This window comes from Thunnus albacares, chromosome 2 (genome assembly GCF_914725855.1).
Source record: "Thunnus albacares chromosome 2, fThuAlb1.1, whole genome shotgun sequence".
Taxonomy (NCBI): Eukaryota; Metazoa; Chordata; class Actinopteri; order Scombriformes; family Scombridae; genus Thunnus; species Thunnus albacares.
Window position 1 is genome coordinate 39,370,182 of NC_058107.1, and position 15,256 is coordinate 39,385,437.

Sequence of the window (15,256 nt, forward strand, 5' to 3'; positions counted from 1 at the left end):
GGTGAACACACAGGTACACCTATCACAGGCCTTCACAGTTTCAAACTGTGGTGGACTCTGATTGGCTGCCAGTCTGATTGAAAGACTCACTTGCTGAAGTTGGCGAGGTTCTGGATGACTTTAGCAATGAGGGTCAAAGTTCGCGCCGTGCGCTCGTCGGGGTATTCCTGCATCAGGTCGAACAGAGATGGTGACATCACAGCCGGACACAGGAAACGCAAGAACAACGAGGCACTGATGAGACGCTCGCTGATATCTGGTCGCCCCCGGTTACCACACTCCTGTCGCCATGACGCAAAAACCTCCTTCAGCTCCCGCGGAAACACCCTGAAGATGTACACGATACACTGAGCTGAGTGTGTTCAGCAGAGGTGGAAGAAGTATTCAGATCCTTTACTGCAGTAAAAGTACCAATACTGAAATGTAAAAATACTCCATCACAAGTAAAAGTCCTGCATGAAATATCCTCCTACAGTACAAGTACATAAGTATTATGAGCTTGATGTAGTTAAAGTATTGCAGTAAAAGTACATAAGTATTATGAGCTTGATGTAGTTAAAGTATTGCAGTAAAAGTACATAAGTATTATGAGCTTGATGTAGTTAAAGTATTGCAGTAAAAGTACATAAGTATTATGAGCTTGATGTAGTTAAAGTATTGCAGTAAAAGTACATAAGTATTATGAGCTTGATGTAGTTAAAGTATTGCAGTAAAAGTACATAAGTATTATGAGCTTGATGTAGTTAAAGTATTGCAGTAAAAGTACATAAGTATTATGAGCTTGATGTAGTTAAAGTATTGCAGTAAAAGTAGTGGTTTGGTCCCTCTGACTGATATATTATTATATATGACATCATTAGATTATTAATAGTGAAGCATCAGTGTTAGAGCAGCATGTTACTGTTGTAGCTGCTGGAGGTGGAGCTAGTTTACACTACTTTATATACAGTTAGCTAGTTTAGTCCAGTGGTTCCCAACCTAGGGGTCGGGCCCCTCCAAAGGGTCAGCAGATAAATCTGAGGGGTGGTGAGATGATTAATGGGAGAGGAAAGAAGAAAAAACAAAGTTCTGATACACAAATCTGTTTTCAGTTTTTAGACTTTTTCTCTAATCTTTGATTTTTGCTGAAATATTGGATCATTTGAACATTTATTGAAATGAAAGCATGTGAGAAGTTTAGAGGGAAAAATCACTATTTGGTGGAGCTGTTAACAACTCATAGACATGTGAAATGTGACCCCGACTACACACTGCTTTTTGTAAGACGTCAAAAGTGTGTGTGTGTGTATGTGTGTATATGTGTGTGTGTGTGTGTATTTGTGTGTGTGTGTGTGTATATATGTGTGTGTGTGTGTGTGTGTGTACCTGTATGAGTCGAGGATCTTGCAGAAAGCGAGTTCGCAGCACATCCTCAGGTTGGCCTGGTGCTCCGCGAGGTCAGAGGTCGCACAGCGGGACGGATCGACCTCACAGTTCTCATCTGACTCATACAGAGCTTTAATGAACTCACCTGCACACACAGACACACACACACACACACACACACACACACACACACACAGAGTCACTATGTTCACTGTCATCAGGTGAAAGCTGTGAGGTCACATGGCCACTGTTTGTTTAGTATATTGTGTATTTCACTGTACTGTGTTGTGTACTTTGTGTAACACATTGTGTATTTTATTGTATTATGTGTATTGTTGTGTACTCTGCTGTGTACCCAGAGCATCCTGCAGGTACTTCTGTCCAATCAGCTTCAGGTACCCCTCGATGCTCTTTGTGGCCAGCGTGTTCTCCCTGAAGATCAGCTGGTCGTTGTCACGGCAACGGTCTACCTCCGACATCATCAGATCAGTCAGGAAGTCCTGCAGACAGGGGTCAAAGGTCAGTGTATAAGTGGGTGTGGCCTGTATGCTATGGGTGGGGTCCGTGTATAAGTGGGTGTGGCCTGTATGCTGTGGGGGCGTGGTTAGATTATAAGTGGATGTGACATGTATGCTGTGGGCGGGGTCAGTGTATAAGTGGGTGTGGCCTGTATGCTGTGGGCGGGGTCAGTGTGTAAATGGGTGTGGCCTGTATGCTGCGGGCGGGGTCAGTGTGCTAGTGGGTGTGGCCTGTATGCTGTGGGGGGATCAGTGTATTAGTGGGTGTGGCCTCATGCGGTGGGCAGGGTCAGTGTGTTAGTGAGTGTGGCCTAATGTTGTGGGCGGGGTCAGTGTGTTAGTGGGTGTGGCCTCGTGTTGTGGGCGGGGCTACCTTGGCCTTGCCGGTGCTGTGCAGGATGTGTACGAGTGCAGCAGCGAGCTCTTCTTTGGCTCTCAGGCTGATGGAAGCTTCCAGTGTGTTGCAGAGCAGCAGATAGTTGGAGCTGATGTACTCTGCAAACTCTTTATACTGCTCCATCGGCAGGATGACGATACTCTGATAGCGAGCTTTGATTCGCACGGTGGGAACTGAAGACTTACCTGAAACACAACAGGGTCAGTTTATTATGAGGACTGGAGACAGTTTGGTACTTTGTGTAAACTCTAGTTTCAGTTGTATAACAGTTTGATTCATTAGAAACAGACACATGATTATAGACAACTGATAAGACCCCAGAGGATTAATCGATCTATTATATTTACATTGTTTTTTTAATTCTCCTCTAACATGTTAGCTTGTGTCTCTTTTGTTAGTTGTGTAAAGTCACTATTAGCTGTCATGGTAGTGATATATTTTAATGAGAGGATGACTTCATTTGATCACAATGTTTCACTTCTTATTTTCCAGTTTAACAAAAGTATCACATTGGATCTTCTGATTAAAAACTGTCAGCTATTGGTTGGTTACTGAGACATTTGAATGTTTACGTTTCTGGTCAACATGTGTGTCGTAATACAGGATCATAGATCATGATGAACTTTAACCAACCCGTCAAGGGTGTAACTGCTAACTCACCCCGGCTGGTACTGGGCGTGCTCACCGAGTACCACTTCTCCACCAGTTGTCTGCCGGTCACCATGGCGACGGGGATGTTGACCAACCCAACGTAGCTGCTCTTGTCCTTCTTCCTCTTTCTGTCAGTATCCTTGTAGAGGTGAAGCGTCACCGCACTGATGGACGGCAGGCTGCTGAAGTCAAAACGCTCTCCCCAAAATATGTTGTCAGTCTTCAGTTTACATGACGTCCGAGCGTAAAGACTGTCGTCCAGACACAGCTCGCAGAAGTACCTGAAGTACAAATACTACAGTCACTACACAGCTCGCAGAAGTACCTGAAGTACAAATACTACAGTCACTACATAGCTCGCAGAAGTACCTGAAGTACAAATACTACAGTCACTACACAGCTCGCAGAAGTACCTGAAGTACAAATACTACAGTCACTACATAGCTCGAAGAAGTACCTGAAGTACAAATACTACAGTCACTACATAGCTCGAAGAAGTACCTGAAGTACAAATACTACAGTCACTACACAGCTCGCAGAAGTACCTGAAGTACAAATACTACAGTCACTACATAGCTCGAAGAAGTACCTGAAGTACAAATACTACAGTCACTACATAGCTCGAAGAAGTACCTGAAGTACAAATACTACAGTCACTACACAGCTCGCAGAAGTACCTGAAGTACAAATACTACAGTCACTACACAGCTCGCAGAAGTACCTGAAGTACAAATACTACAGTCACTACACAGCTCGCAGAAGTACCTGAAGTACAAATACTACAGTCACTACACAGCTCGCAGAAGTACCTGAAGTACAAATACTACAGTCACTACACAGCTCGCAGAAGTACCTGAAGTACAAATACTACAGTCACTACACAGCTCGCAGAAGTACCTGAAGTACAAATACTACAGTCACTACATAGCTCGAAGAAGTACCTGAAGTACAAATACTACAGTCACTACATAGCTCGAAGAAGTACCTGAAGTACAAATACTACAGTCACTACACAGCTCGCAGAAGTACCTGAAGTACAAATACTACAGTCACTACACAGCTCGCAGAAGTACCTGAAGTACAAATACTACAGTCACTACATAGCTCGAAGAAGTACCTGAAGTACAAATACTACAGTCACTACACAGCTCGCAGAAGTACCTGAAGTACAAATACTACAGTCACTACACAGCTCGCAGAAGTACCTGAAGTACAAATACTACAGTCACTACACAGCTCGCAGAAGTACCTGAAGTACAAATACTACAGTCACTACACAGCTCGCAGAAGTACCTGAAGTACAAATACTACAGTCACTACACAGCTCGCAGAAGTACCTGAAGTACAAATACTACAGTCACTACACAGCTCGCAGAAGTACCTGAAGTACAAATACTACAGTCACTACACAGCTCGCAGAAGTACCTGAAGTACAAATACTACAGTCACTACACAGCTCGAAGAAGTACCTGAAGTACAAATACTACAGTCACTACACAGCTCGCAGAAGTACCTGAAGTACAAATACTACAGTCACTACACAGCTCGCAGAAGTACCTGAAGTACAAATACTACAGTCACTACATAGCTCGAAGAAGTACCTGAAGTACAAATACTACAGTCACTACACAGCTCGCAGAAGTACCTGAAGTACAAATACTACAGTCACTACACAGCTCGCAGAAGTACCTGAAGTACAAATACTACAGTCACTACACTATAGACACGCCAACGCCACGCGGTGGAAGGCAAACAACCGCCACAACCGCACTATGTTCACGTTTTCTCTTTTTTTCATGAGGATAGGCCCTTCTTGTTTTACACTTCACTGCAGATATATTAAATGTTCGGCGGATCCCCTGATCTGGTCCAGTCTGGTGGCTCCAGAGGATCCCGCCTGTCATACAGCATCTCGCACGCTGAGCGATAGCTAACCTGGTGCCCAGCCCTCATAACAGAGCAGTGCTGATGCTTGGTAGTTAAAAACACGTCTATATGAATTCATTCAGTTGCGTGGTGTCACCATGAGATGGCGCTTTCTTCACAAAAACACATTCACACATAAACCAAGGGGCCCTAGCTTACCACTGGCACAAAGCGGCGCCAAGCGTGACGCAAGTGTCTTTGCTGGTTTAAGCAACGGGAGGGTTCAGGAGCGGCAGAGGCCAGTGTGCTCGTTATGGATAGTGCGCTTTCACTTTGTGCACGAGCAGATCTGTTTCCTCTGCAGAGAAGAGTTCGTTCTCACTACTTGGCAAATGTGCCTTTATAATAGCAATCCGCCAAGGTGCAAGCACACCTGGCTTTTAAAGGGAATGGAAGATGACACTCTGATTGGTTTATTGCATGTTACACCCGCAACACACTGGCACACTGACAACATGATTAATTAAGAGACTAAGTGCAACCCTTTTGAACCATGCACCTGGTGCTGCGACCATTTTTTCCGCCGTTAAACTAGCAAAATGTGGACAAACCCTAAATGCACTTGGATTGTTAAAGTAGGGCCCGATAAGTGACGACCCACAGTACACTGCAGTATGTTTCCCAGACTTACAGTAGTTGCTGGTAATATTTAAACCCTGAACTTACCCTCACATTACAGCTTAATGACTTTGAGGTTCAGTCCATCATCTTAGACACACCCCAAAATTCAGCAATATTATTATGATAAATATATTCACAACTATCAGTATTTTATTACTATTTATTTAGTAAGGATCACATTGAATTGTTGTTTTTTCAGTAAAGTTGTAAAAAGTAAAGATACTGTTTTAATACCCCGTGTTTGAAACAATATGATCTGTGTTAATTATATATTTGCTCGTATTGAAAGTACTGAAGCCATTAAAAAGAACATCTACAATCAGAATCTCAACCAAAGGCTGCACAGATGCAACAACAAGGAAGAAGATCGACTGGTCCTCATCCTGTTCTCTCCACCACGTCACTGCTGGGTCACATGGTGCTAACTCTGGTAAGTTTAATAAAAACAAAAAATGATCCTAGTTTGTGTGCCAAGGACTTTTTTTTTCTTTGTGCTGTTGTATTGAAAGAGGTATTGAGTATTTTTCTTTTACTATTAGTATTGTATCAAAGTTTAAAATGATGGTGTCATGACAGCCTTAATTAACAGTGACAGTGAAACAGGTCTGGATGCTCCGCTGCAGCACTGCTGCCTTTTCTTTAATTTCATGGGATACAACAAAAAATAGAGTAAATTAAATAAGTAGTTGTATTGAATGAATGAAGTTTCTGAAGTAATAGAAATGTAACGATATAATGTTTAAAGTGAGTGTAGTCAGATTAAACTTTATTTGGCATTAAACTAAGATTACAAGAGGCCAGCGAAAGGCTGAACCCTCAAACTGGCACATCGCTCTGAACAAGACAGCAATGCTTGAAGCAGATATCTGGCTGCTTGCTGGCAGCAATGTGGCCAAACTGGGAGATAATCCGACAGAAAGACTCTTTCACAGCGCAGTCTGACAAGGCTGACCAGCTTCACCGGTGATTCGTCACCACTGCATCTACAACACGGCCCAAGCTGGGCTGCACCGCTCAACACTGCAGCTAACTACAGCTCAACAACAACAACTACAATGAAACTTGTCAACAGTAAGGCATAACATGACTTTGTGATCAGGGGTTGATGCTAAACAATGTTAACGTCTTGTGGAACCATCTTCCAGATTGGGTCCGGGGTGCAGACACCCTCTCTATGTTTAAGAGTAGGCTTCAAACTTTCCTTTTTGATAAAGCTTATAGTTAGGGCCGACCAGGCTCGCCTTGGATCAGCCCTTAGTTATGCTGCTATAGGCCTAGACTGCTGGGGGACTTCCCATGATGCACTGAGCTCCTCTCTCCTCCTCCTCCTCTCCATCTGTATGCATTCATGTAACATCAATGCATGTCACTAACTTTGCTTCTTCCCCGGAGTTCTTTGTGCTTTCTCATCTCACAGGAAAACCTGAGTCCCGGGCCGAACCTTCGCGGTCCTTCACAGTCCTGATGGCATCCTTCCCTGACTGTTGCTGCTTGTGCTTATTGTTGTTGTTGTGATTGTTTTTCTTCTGTCCCCCCTCCCCCTTTCCCTCTTTCTTTCTCTCTCTCAACCCAACCGGTCAAAGCAGATGGCCGCCCACCAAGAGCCGGGTTCTGCTTGAGGTTTCTACCCGTTAAAGGGGAGTTTTTCCTTCCCGCTGTCACCAAGTGCTGCTCATGGGGGAATTGTTGGATCTCTGTATATCAAAGAGTCTTGACCTGCTCTATGTGAAAAGTACACGGAGATGACTTTTGATTGATTGATTGAAAGATAATTTCTTTAGAGAAGCTGGGTTAGCTTTCCCCTCGCATTCCCTGTTGCAATATGTTAGACTGGAGTCACACACTTCAAGCCACTACTTCTAAACAATGTTCTTTATTTTATTTCTATTATCATTTAAAGGCCTTATTATTCTTTCCTTTTTCTTTTCTTTATTGTGTTATACTTTATCATGTATCCTAAAGACATTTAGCTATTAATAAATGTCTTCATTAATCCTAAGAAGTTGATGACTGTTGGTCACTGCTTTAAAAAGAACTTAAGGTTATGAGACTGGATCCTCCTGACGATCCAGTAGAGATCCTCAGTGATATGGACACCAAGGAATTTTGTGCTGCTGACCCTCTTCACGGTGGAACCGCTGATATACAGCGGGGCGGGTTGTGGGGGACGGTCAGCCTTTGTCTTTCTAAAGTCCATGATGGTCTCTTTAGTCTTGTTGACACTAAGAGACTGGTTATTGTCCTTACACCAGCTCACTAGCTGTTTCACCTCTACTCTGTAAGTCATTTTGTCGTCATTACTGATGAGTCCCACTACTGTAGTATCATCCACAAACTTGATGAACTGGTTTGTGCTGGATTTGGCAGAACAGTCACGCGTCAGCCGAATGAAGAGCAGCGGACAAAGCATGCAGCCCTGAGGGGCGCCGTGTTCAGTGTGATGGTACGTGAAGTCTTGCTGCCGACACAGACTGTCTGTGGTCTTTCTGACAGGAAATATAAAACCCAGTTACAAAGGTGTTTTGGCCGAGCAGAGAGAGCTTCTCTATTAGCTGCTGTGGGATGATGGTGTTAAAAGCTGAACTAAAATCAGCGAACAGTATCCTGGCATAATTGTTCCTTTTGGGGCGGCTGTGGCTAAAGAGGTAGAGCGAGTTGTTCACCAATCGGAAGATCAGCAGTTCGATTCCCGGCTCCTCCGGTCCGCTAGAAGTGTCCTTGGGCAAGATACTGAACCCCAAATTGCTCCTGATGGCTGCACCATCAGTGTATGAATATGTGTGTATGGTTAGTTCCCTCTGATAGGCAGGTTGGGACCTTGCATGGTAGGCCCTGTACCCATTTAGTGTATGAATGTGTGTGAATGTGACTCGTAGTGTAAAAAGTGCTTTGAGTGGGCGAAAGACTAGAAAGGTGCTATACAAGTACAGTCCATTTTTCATTTTTGTCCAGGTGGGATAAGATGGTGTGTAAGGCGGGTGAGATGGTGTCATCTGTGGACCAGTTGAGTCAGTGAAACTGGCCGGTAGTCGTTGATGTGATGATGGCGGCAGCCTTAAATCTTGTAGGAACAACAGGACGCTTCAGAGAGATGTTGTCTGTGAAGACACCTGCTAGCTGGGCAGCACAGTCTTTTAGCATCCGACCAGATATGTTATCAGGTCCTGCAGCTTTGTGTGGATTGACTCTGCTCGGGGTCTCCTTCACATCAGCTATGCTCAGACTGAGTTCCTGCTCCTCGACAGGGGGACGGTTTTCCTCCCTGACGTGTGATTCAATGCTTCAAACCAGGTGTAGAAGTCATTGAGCTGTCAGGAAGGGAGGACATCTGCTGGTGGTGTGATTTTATAGACAGTTATAGCCTGGATGCCCTCACATGCCCTCAATGGCCTTCAATGTTCTGTCTGTAGGCCAGTTTTGCCTTCTTGATGGCTCGAGAGAGGTCAGTTCTTGCCAACCTGACAGCTGCTTTGTCCTCTGATCTGAAGGCAGCATCTCTGATTTTCAACCTTTTCCAAACCTCTGCTGTCATCCACAGCTTCTGATTGGCCCGAGTAGTGATGGATTTGACGACTATGACGTCCCTGATGCACTTCTCTATGTAACTGGTCACAGATTCCGTTTACTCCTCACCATCAATGTGGAGATCATACACCAAGTCCAATATGTTAGGCCCCTCTGGCTGGAAAGTGGACATACTGGTGGAATTTAGGTAGCACAGTTTAAAAGTTTGCATGGTTGAAATCCCAACAAACACAAGAAAAGTGTCTGCGTGGGCAGTCTGAAGCTCCCACAGCACCTCCTCAGAGCAGGCACTGGGAGGGTGCCAGTGGCAGTAAATTCCCTCTGCTGGCCGACATTTCATTAAAAATTCCACTAGTTGTGAACAGTGAGTTGCAACAGTCTCAGTATTATTACACCACATATTGTTGTTGTAAACACACAGTCCTCCACCTCAGGGGGTCTGCCAGGGATCTGTACGGACCCAGTTACAGACTGCATTTCTGTCTGCATGGAAGGATGTTAGCTATGTTATTTCAGAGATACTGTTGTGAAGCCAGGTTTCAATAAAGACAAAAACACAGCAGTAGCTCACTTCTTGCTATGTGTGTAGTTGCAGCCATAAATAATCTAATTTATTCTCCAAGGAACAGACATTGGCGTGTAAGATTTTAGCCTCATGTAGATACCGGCCGTCTTTCCTCACTGCTGTTTTCTACGCACCGCTTCATGTGCGTTTTTCCTTGCATGACTCCATCAGGCAGCTGTTTCTGCAGCAGCCCGACACTGTGAAACTCCTCTTCTGTAGTTAAAAGCTCGTAGCCTTTCACAGTCCTTTTGTTTTTAAGATTGCACTTTATAGTTAACAAGGTATCACAATCGTACCTTAACATTAGTCGCTCAGAACAAACATTTTAACATATATTTGCACCTTTTTCTGGACCTAAAGGAGCCACTGCGTCTGTGCACGCTGCCATGTTGCTCATCATCCTGTTTGGCTTGGCTGAATAAAATGCAGGACATAACACAACAGAAGGGAACAGGCGACAAAGGGAATCCTAGACACGTTATAGTTTCATCACAGGAAACCTCCACAGAGGTGTGTCTTGTCATATTCTTACTCAAACCACCACCTTTGTCTTCTGTGGAGGAAGTCACTAGACAGTTTTGTCAGTTGTTGAGTTAGGGTCTTCTTGTAAATTGGACAAAAGTAGCCTACTTTATGTAGATGCCTTGTTAATAGCAGATAAAGTTACTTCTTATTGTATATCAGCCTGGAACTGGCAGAAGCACTGTCGCTCTTCATAGGCCTACTCTATATTTTTATGGTTACACCATTCTATCAAATCGAAATATGTGCATTTATGCATGTCTTGTGCATCATTTTAGACTCACTTCCCAAAGAATTTAGGGGGGGTACAGGGGCTACATGCAAGGTCCCAACTTGCCCGTCAGAGGAATCTAATCATTCACATACATTCATACACTGATGGTGCAGCAATCAGGAGCAATTGGGAGTTCAGTGTCTTGCCCAAGGACACTTCAACATGCGGACTGGAGGAGCCGGGAATCGAACTGCTGATCTTCTGATTGGTGGACGACCCGCTCTACCTCCTGAACCACAGCTGACTAATAATAATGATCATAACAATAACAATAATAATAACAACAACAACAATAATAATAATGATAATAACAATAACAATAATAATAACAACAACAACAATAATAATAATAATAATAACAATAATAATAATAATAATAATAATAATAATAATAATAATAATAATAATAACAACAACAACAACAACAACAATAACAACAACAACAACAACAACAACAATAATAATAATGATAGCAGCGGCGTCATGCTGGACAGCAGTCAAAGGTTTCCTGTGAGATGAGAAAGCACAAAAACTCTGTGGAAGAAGCAAAGTTAGTGACATGCATTAACGGTAAATGAATGCATACAGATGGAGAGGAGGAGGAGGAGAGAGGAGCTCAGTGCATCATGGGAAGTCTCCCAGCAGTCTAGGCCTATAGCAGCATAACTAAGGGCTGATCCAAGGCGAGCCTGGTCGGCCCTAACTATAAGCTTTATCAAAAAGGAAAGTTTTAAGCCTACTCTTAAACATAGAAATTTGCCATTATGAGTATTGTTTTTGATGTTTTTTTTAAAGTATTGTGTTTATTTTATACCAGATGAAACTAGAAACAATAAAAATGACAACATACAATGGCACACTGTTATTTAGAAGGCACATACTGTGAATTTGTGTGTGAATTGTTGGAAATATGATTTTCCACTATGCTCTCCTTTGTTCTGCACAACCAGTCTCCATACTTTTGATGAGCCTGTAATAACTCTATTACAGAAATCTTGGGTCAGTCTCGTCTCCCTCTGTGGCTACGACAAGCTCCTGTTTTGTGTCTGGCTTAGCCTCCTTTCAGATGAAGCCTTTCATCGAGTGCCAAACAAGCTTGATAGGATTCAAATGCAGTGACTGGTGGAGTTTTCACCCAGTTGATTCCCTCCGTCACTATACAAGCTGCAGCAGCGTTGTGCTTTGGATCATTGTCGTGGAAGAAGCAATGATCTGACCCGAGACATCCCCTGATGAATGGTTCCCTCAAAGATGCCCGCAGGACCTGCAGCGCTCACACATGGAGTTTGGCATAATGCTCCAGAGCTACTGTGGCTTCACCCGTAAACAGCATATCATGCTTCTTCATGCATCATAATTTCACTATTTACACAACATTTATGAAAGAAGACAATTTCACTGAGGGTAAACACATATGAAGAACATGGTGTCAGTTTGTGCGGGTGTGCTGCAGTACCAGCATGTAGGCTCCTCTCTGCCTCGTTAACAGCAGATCAGCTGCACAGATGAGTGCAACACACACCGTCGCCCACACAGTTATTTGTTACTGTATATCATTCATTTCCCACCTGTATTACTTTCATTTTTCACGCAGCTCTGTTGAATAACTGTTCTCACTCACTCGCTGAGTTTGCTCAACCTCTGTTTTATGTTAAATGAAACAAAAAGTTTCAGCATAATATTTTCATGACCTTATGATAATAAGCGCTTTAGTAAAAGCTCTGTGTGGGAAGACTCTCCCTCATACACATCAAATATGGTAAGAACAGCTGGTTTCAGGCTCACCGAGACACAATCACTGCCCCTCCTCACGGATAGAAACAGCTGGTTTCCTCACACGGTGTTTATGGGCGTTATGAGTCAGGGCTGCGTCACTACATCATTGAGGGAGGGTCTTACTACAGCCGAAGACCCAGCAAGGACCCAGCGGGGATCTGCCAGGGATCTGTACGGACCCAGTCACAGACCAGCCGGCAATTCTAGTCAGCTGGTCTGTAGCTGCAGGTGTATCGCCTCTACCTGCAGGTGTATCACCTCTACTTGCAGGTGTATCACCTCTACCTGCAGGTGTATCACCTCTACCTGCAGGTGTATCGCCTCTACCTGCAGGTGTATCACCTCTACCTGCGGGTGTATCACCTCTACCTGCAGGTGTATCACCTCTACCTGCGGGTGTATCACCTCTACCTGCGGGTGTATCACCTCTACCTGCGGGTGTATCACCTCTACCTGCGGGTGTATCACCTCTACCTGCGGGTGTATCGCCTCTACCTGCTGGTGTATCACCTCTACCTGCGGGTGTATCGCCTCTACCTGCAGGTGTATCACCTCTACCTGTGGGTGTAGCTGCGGGTGTAGCGTACCGTTTCTTGGCGGGCAGGTCCTTGGCTTCGATCACCCAGACTGTGAGGATGTTCTCCAGCCGCCGACTGTTGTCCTTGTTGGGGTGAACGGCTCTCCGCAGGTTCTCCATCCACTTATCTCTCTCTGCTGCCGAGCGACACGAGAAGCACTTCGTCCCTGTCGAGGTCGTTACCTAAGAGACCAAGGGTCAGAGGTCAAAACATGCATGTTGATTGTGTTTTGGTTGTGTTGGTTGTGTGTTTTGGTTGTGTGTCGGTTGTGTGTCGGTTGTGTGTCGGTTGTGTGTCGGTTGTGTTTCGGTTGTGTGTCGGTTGTGTTGGTTGTGTTTTGGTTGTGTGTCGGTTGTGTGTCGGTTGTGTTGGTTGTGTGTCGGTTGTGTCGGTTGTGTGTCGGTTGTGTGTCGGTTGTGTTGGTTGTGTGTCGGTTGTGTGTCGGTTGTGTTGGTTGTGTGTCAGTTGTGTGTCGGTTGTGTTGGTTGTGTTTTGGTTGTGTTGGTTGTGTGTCAGTTGTGTGTCGGTTGTGTTGGTTGTGTTTTGGTTGTGTTGGTTGTGTGTCGGTTGTGTTTTGGTTGTGTGTTGGTTGTGTTTCGGTTGTGTTGGTTGTGTGTCGGTTGTGTTGGTTGTGTTTTGGTTGTGTTTCGGTTGTGTTGGTTGTGTGTCGGTTGTGTTGGTTGTGTTTCGGTTGTGTTGGTTGTGTGTCGGTTGTGTGTTGGTTGTGTGTCGGTTGTGTGTCGGTTGTGTGTTGGTTGTGTGTTTTGGTTGTGTCGGTTGTGTTGGTTGTGTTTTGGTTGTGTGTCGGTTGTGTGTTTTGGTTGTGTCGGTTGTGTGTCGGTTGTGTTGGTTGTGTTTCGGTTGTGTGTCGGTTGTGTGTTTTGGTTGTGTCGGTTGTGTGTCGGTTGTGTGTCGGTTGTGTTGGTTGTGTTTTGGTTGTGTCGGTTGTGTTGGTTGTGTTTTGGTTGTGTGTCGGTTGTGTGTTTTGGTTGTGTCGGTTGTGTGTCGGTTGTGTGTCGGTTGTGTGTCGGTTGTGTTGGTTGTGTTTTGGTTGTGTTGGTTGTGTGTCGGTTGTGTGTCGGTTGTGTGTTGGTTGTGTTTTGGTTGTGTGTTGGTTGTGTTTCGGTTGTGTTGGTTGTGTTGGTTGTGTGTCGGTTGTGTTGGTTGTGTTTCGGTTGTGTTGGTTGTGTGTCGGTTGTGTGTTGGTTGTGTGTCGGTTGTGTGTCGGTTGTGTGTTGGTTGTGTGTTTTGGTTGTGTCGGTTGTGTTGGTTGTGTTTTGGTTGTGTGTCGGTTGTGTGTTTTGGTTGTGTCGGTTGTGTGTCGGTTGTGTGTCGGTTGTGTTGGTTGTGTTTCGGTTGTGTGTCGGTTGTGTTGGTTGTGTTTCGGTTGTGTGTCGGTTGTGTCGGTTGTGTCGGTTGTGTTTCGGTTGTGTTTCGGTTGTGTTTCGGTTGTGTGTTGGTTGTGAGTTGGTTGTGAGTCGGTTGTGTTTTGGTTGTGTTTTGGTTGTGTTTTGGTTGTGTGTTGGTTGTGTTTTGGTTGTGAGTTGGTTGTGAGTTGGTTGTGAGTTGGTTGTGAGTTGGTTGTGTTTCGGTTGTGTGTTGGTTGTGAGTTGGTTGTTTTGGTTGTGTTTCGGTTGTGTTGGTTGTGTGTCGGTTGTGTGTTGGTTGTGTGTCGGTTGTGTGTCGGTTGTGTGTTGGTTGTGTGTTTTGGTTGTGTCGGTTGTGTTGGTTGTGTTTTGGTTGTGTGTCGGTTGTGTGTCGGTTGTGTTGGTTGTGTTTCGGTTGTGTTGGTTGTGTGTCGGTTGTGTTGGTTGTGTTTCGGTTGTGTTGGTTGTGTGTCGGTTGTGTGTTGGTTGTGTGTCGGTTGTGTGTCGGTTGTGTGTTGGTTGTGTGTTTTGGTTGTGTCGGTTGTGTTGGTTGTGTTTTGGTTGTGTGTCGGTTGTGTGTTTTGGTTGTGTCGGTTGTGTGTCGGTTGTGTTGGTTGTGTTTCGGTTGTGTGTCGGTTGTGTGTTTTGGTTGTGTCGGTTGTGTGTCGGTTGTGTGTCGGTTGTGTTGGTTGTGTTTTGGTTGTGTCGGTTGTGTTGGTTGTGTTTTGGTTGTGTGTCGGTTGTGTGTTTTGGTTGTGTCGGTTGTGTGTCGGTTGTGTGTCGGTTGTGTGTCGGTTGTGTTGGTTGTGTTTTGGTTGTGTTGGTTGTGTGTCGGTTGTGTGTCGGTTGTGTGTCGGTTGTGTGTTGGTTGTGTTTTGGTTGTGTGTTGGTTGTGTTTCGGTTGTGTTGGTTGTGTTGGTTGTGTGTCGGTTGTGTTGGTTGTGTTTCGGTTGTGTTGGTTGTGTGTCGGTTGTGTGTTGGTTGTGTGTCGGTTGTGTGTCGGTTGTGTGTTGGTTGTGTTTTGGTTGTGTGTTGGTTGTGTTTCGGTTGTGTTGGTTGTGTTGGTTGTGTGTCGGTTGTGTTGGTTGTGTTTCGGTTGTGTGTCGGTTGTGTGTTTTGGTTGTGTCGGTTGTGTTGGTTGTGTTTTGGTTGTGTGTCGGTTGTGTGTTTT

At 44.7% G+C, this 15,256-nt stretch overlaps 1 protein-coding gene across 2 annotated transcripts in view; it reads right to left on the bottom strand.

Annotated features, from left to right (window-relative positions):
• The window catches only part of dab2ipa (DAB2 interacting protein a), a 38,174-nt gene that overhangs the window by 8,494 nt on the left and 14,424 nt on the right, over positions 1-15,256 (bottom strand). For both annotated transcript variants that reach the window (XM_044335383.1, XM_044335391.1), the window contains 6 exons: positions 12,728-12,900; positions 2,941-3,212; positions 2,257-2,465; positions 1,721-1,865; positions 1,366-1,510; positions 91-327 (listed from right to left, as the gene is read on the bottom strand). In XM_044335383.1, coding sequence (XP_044191318.1) covers positions 91-327; positions 1,366-1,510; positions 1,721-1,865; positions 2,257-2,465; positions 2,941-3,212; positions 12,728-12,900 — 1,181 coding nt within the window. The remainder of the gene's footprint in view (positions 1-90; positions 328-1,365; positions 1,511-1,720; positions 1,866-2,256; positions 2,466-2,940; positions 3,213-12,727; positions 12,901-15,256) is intronic.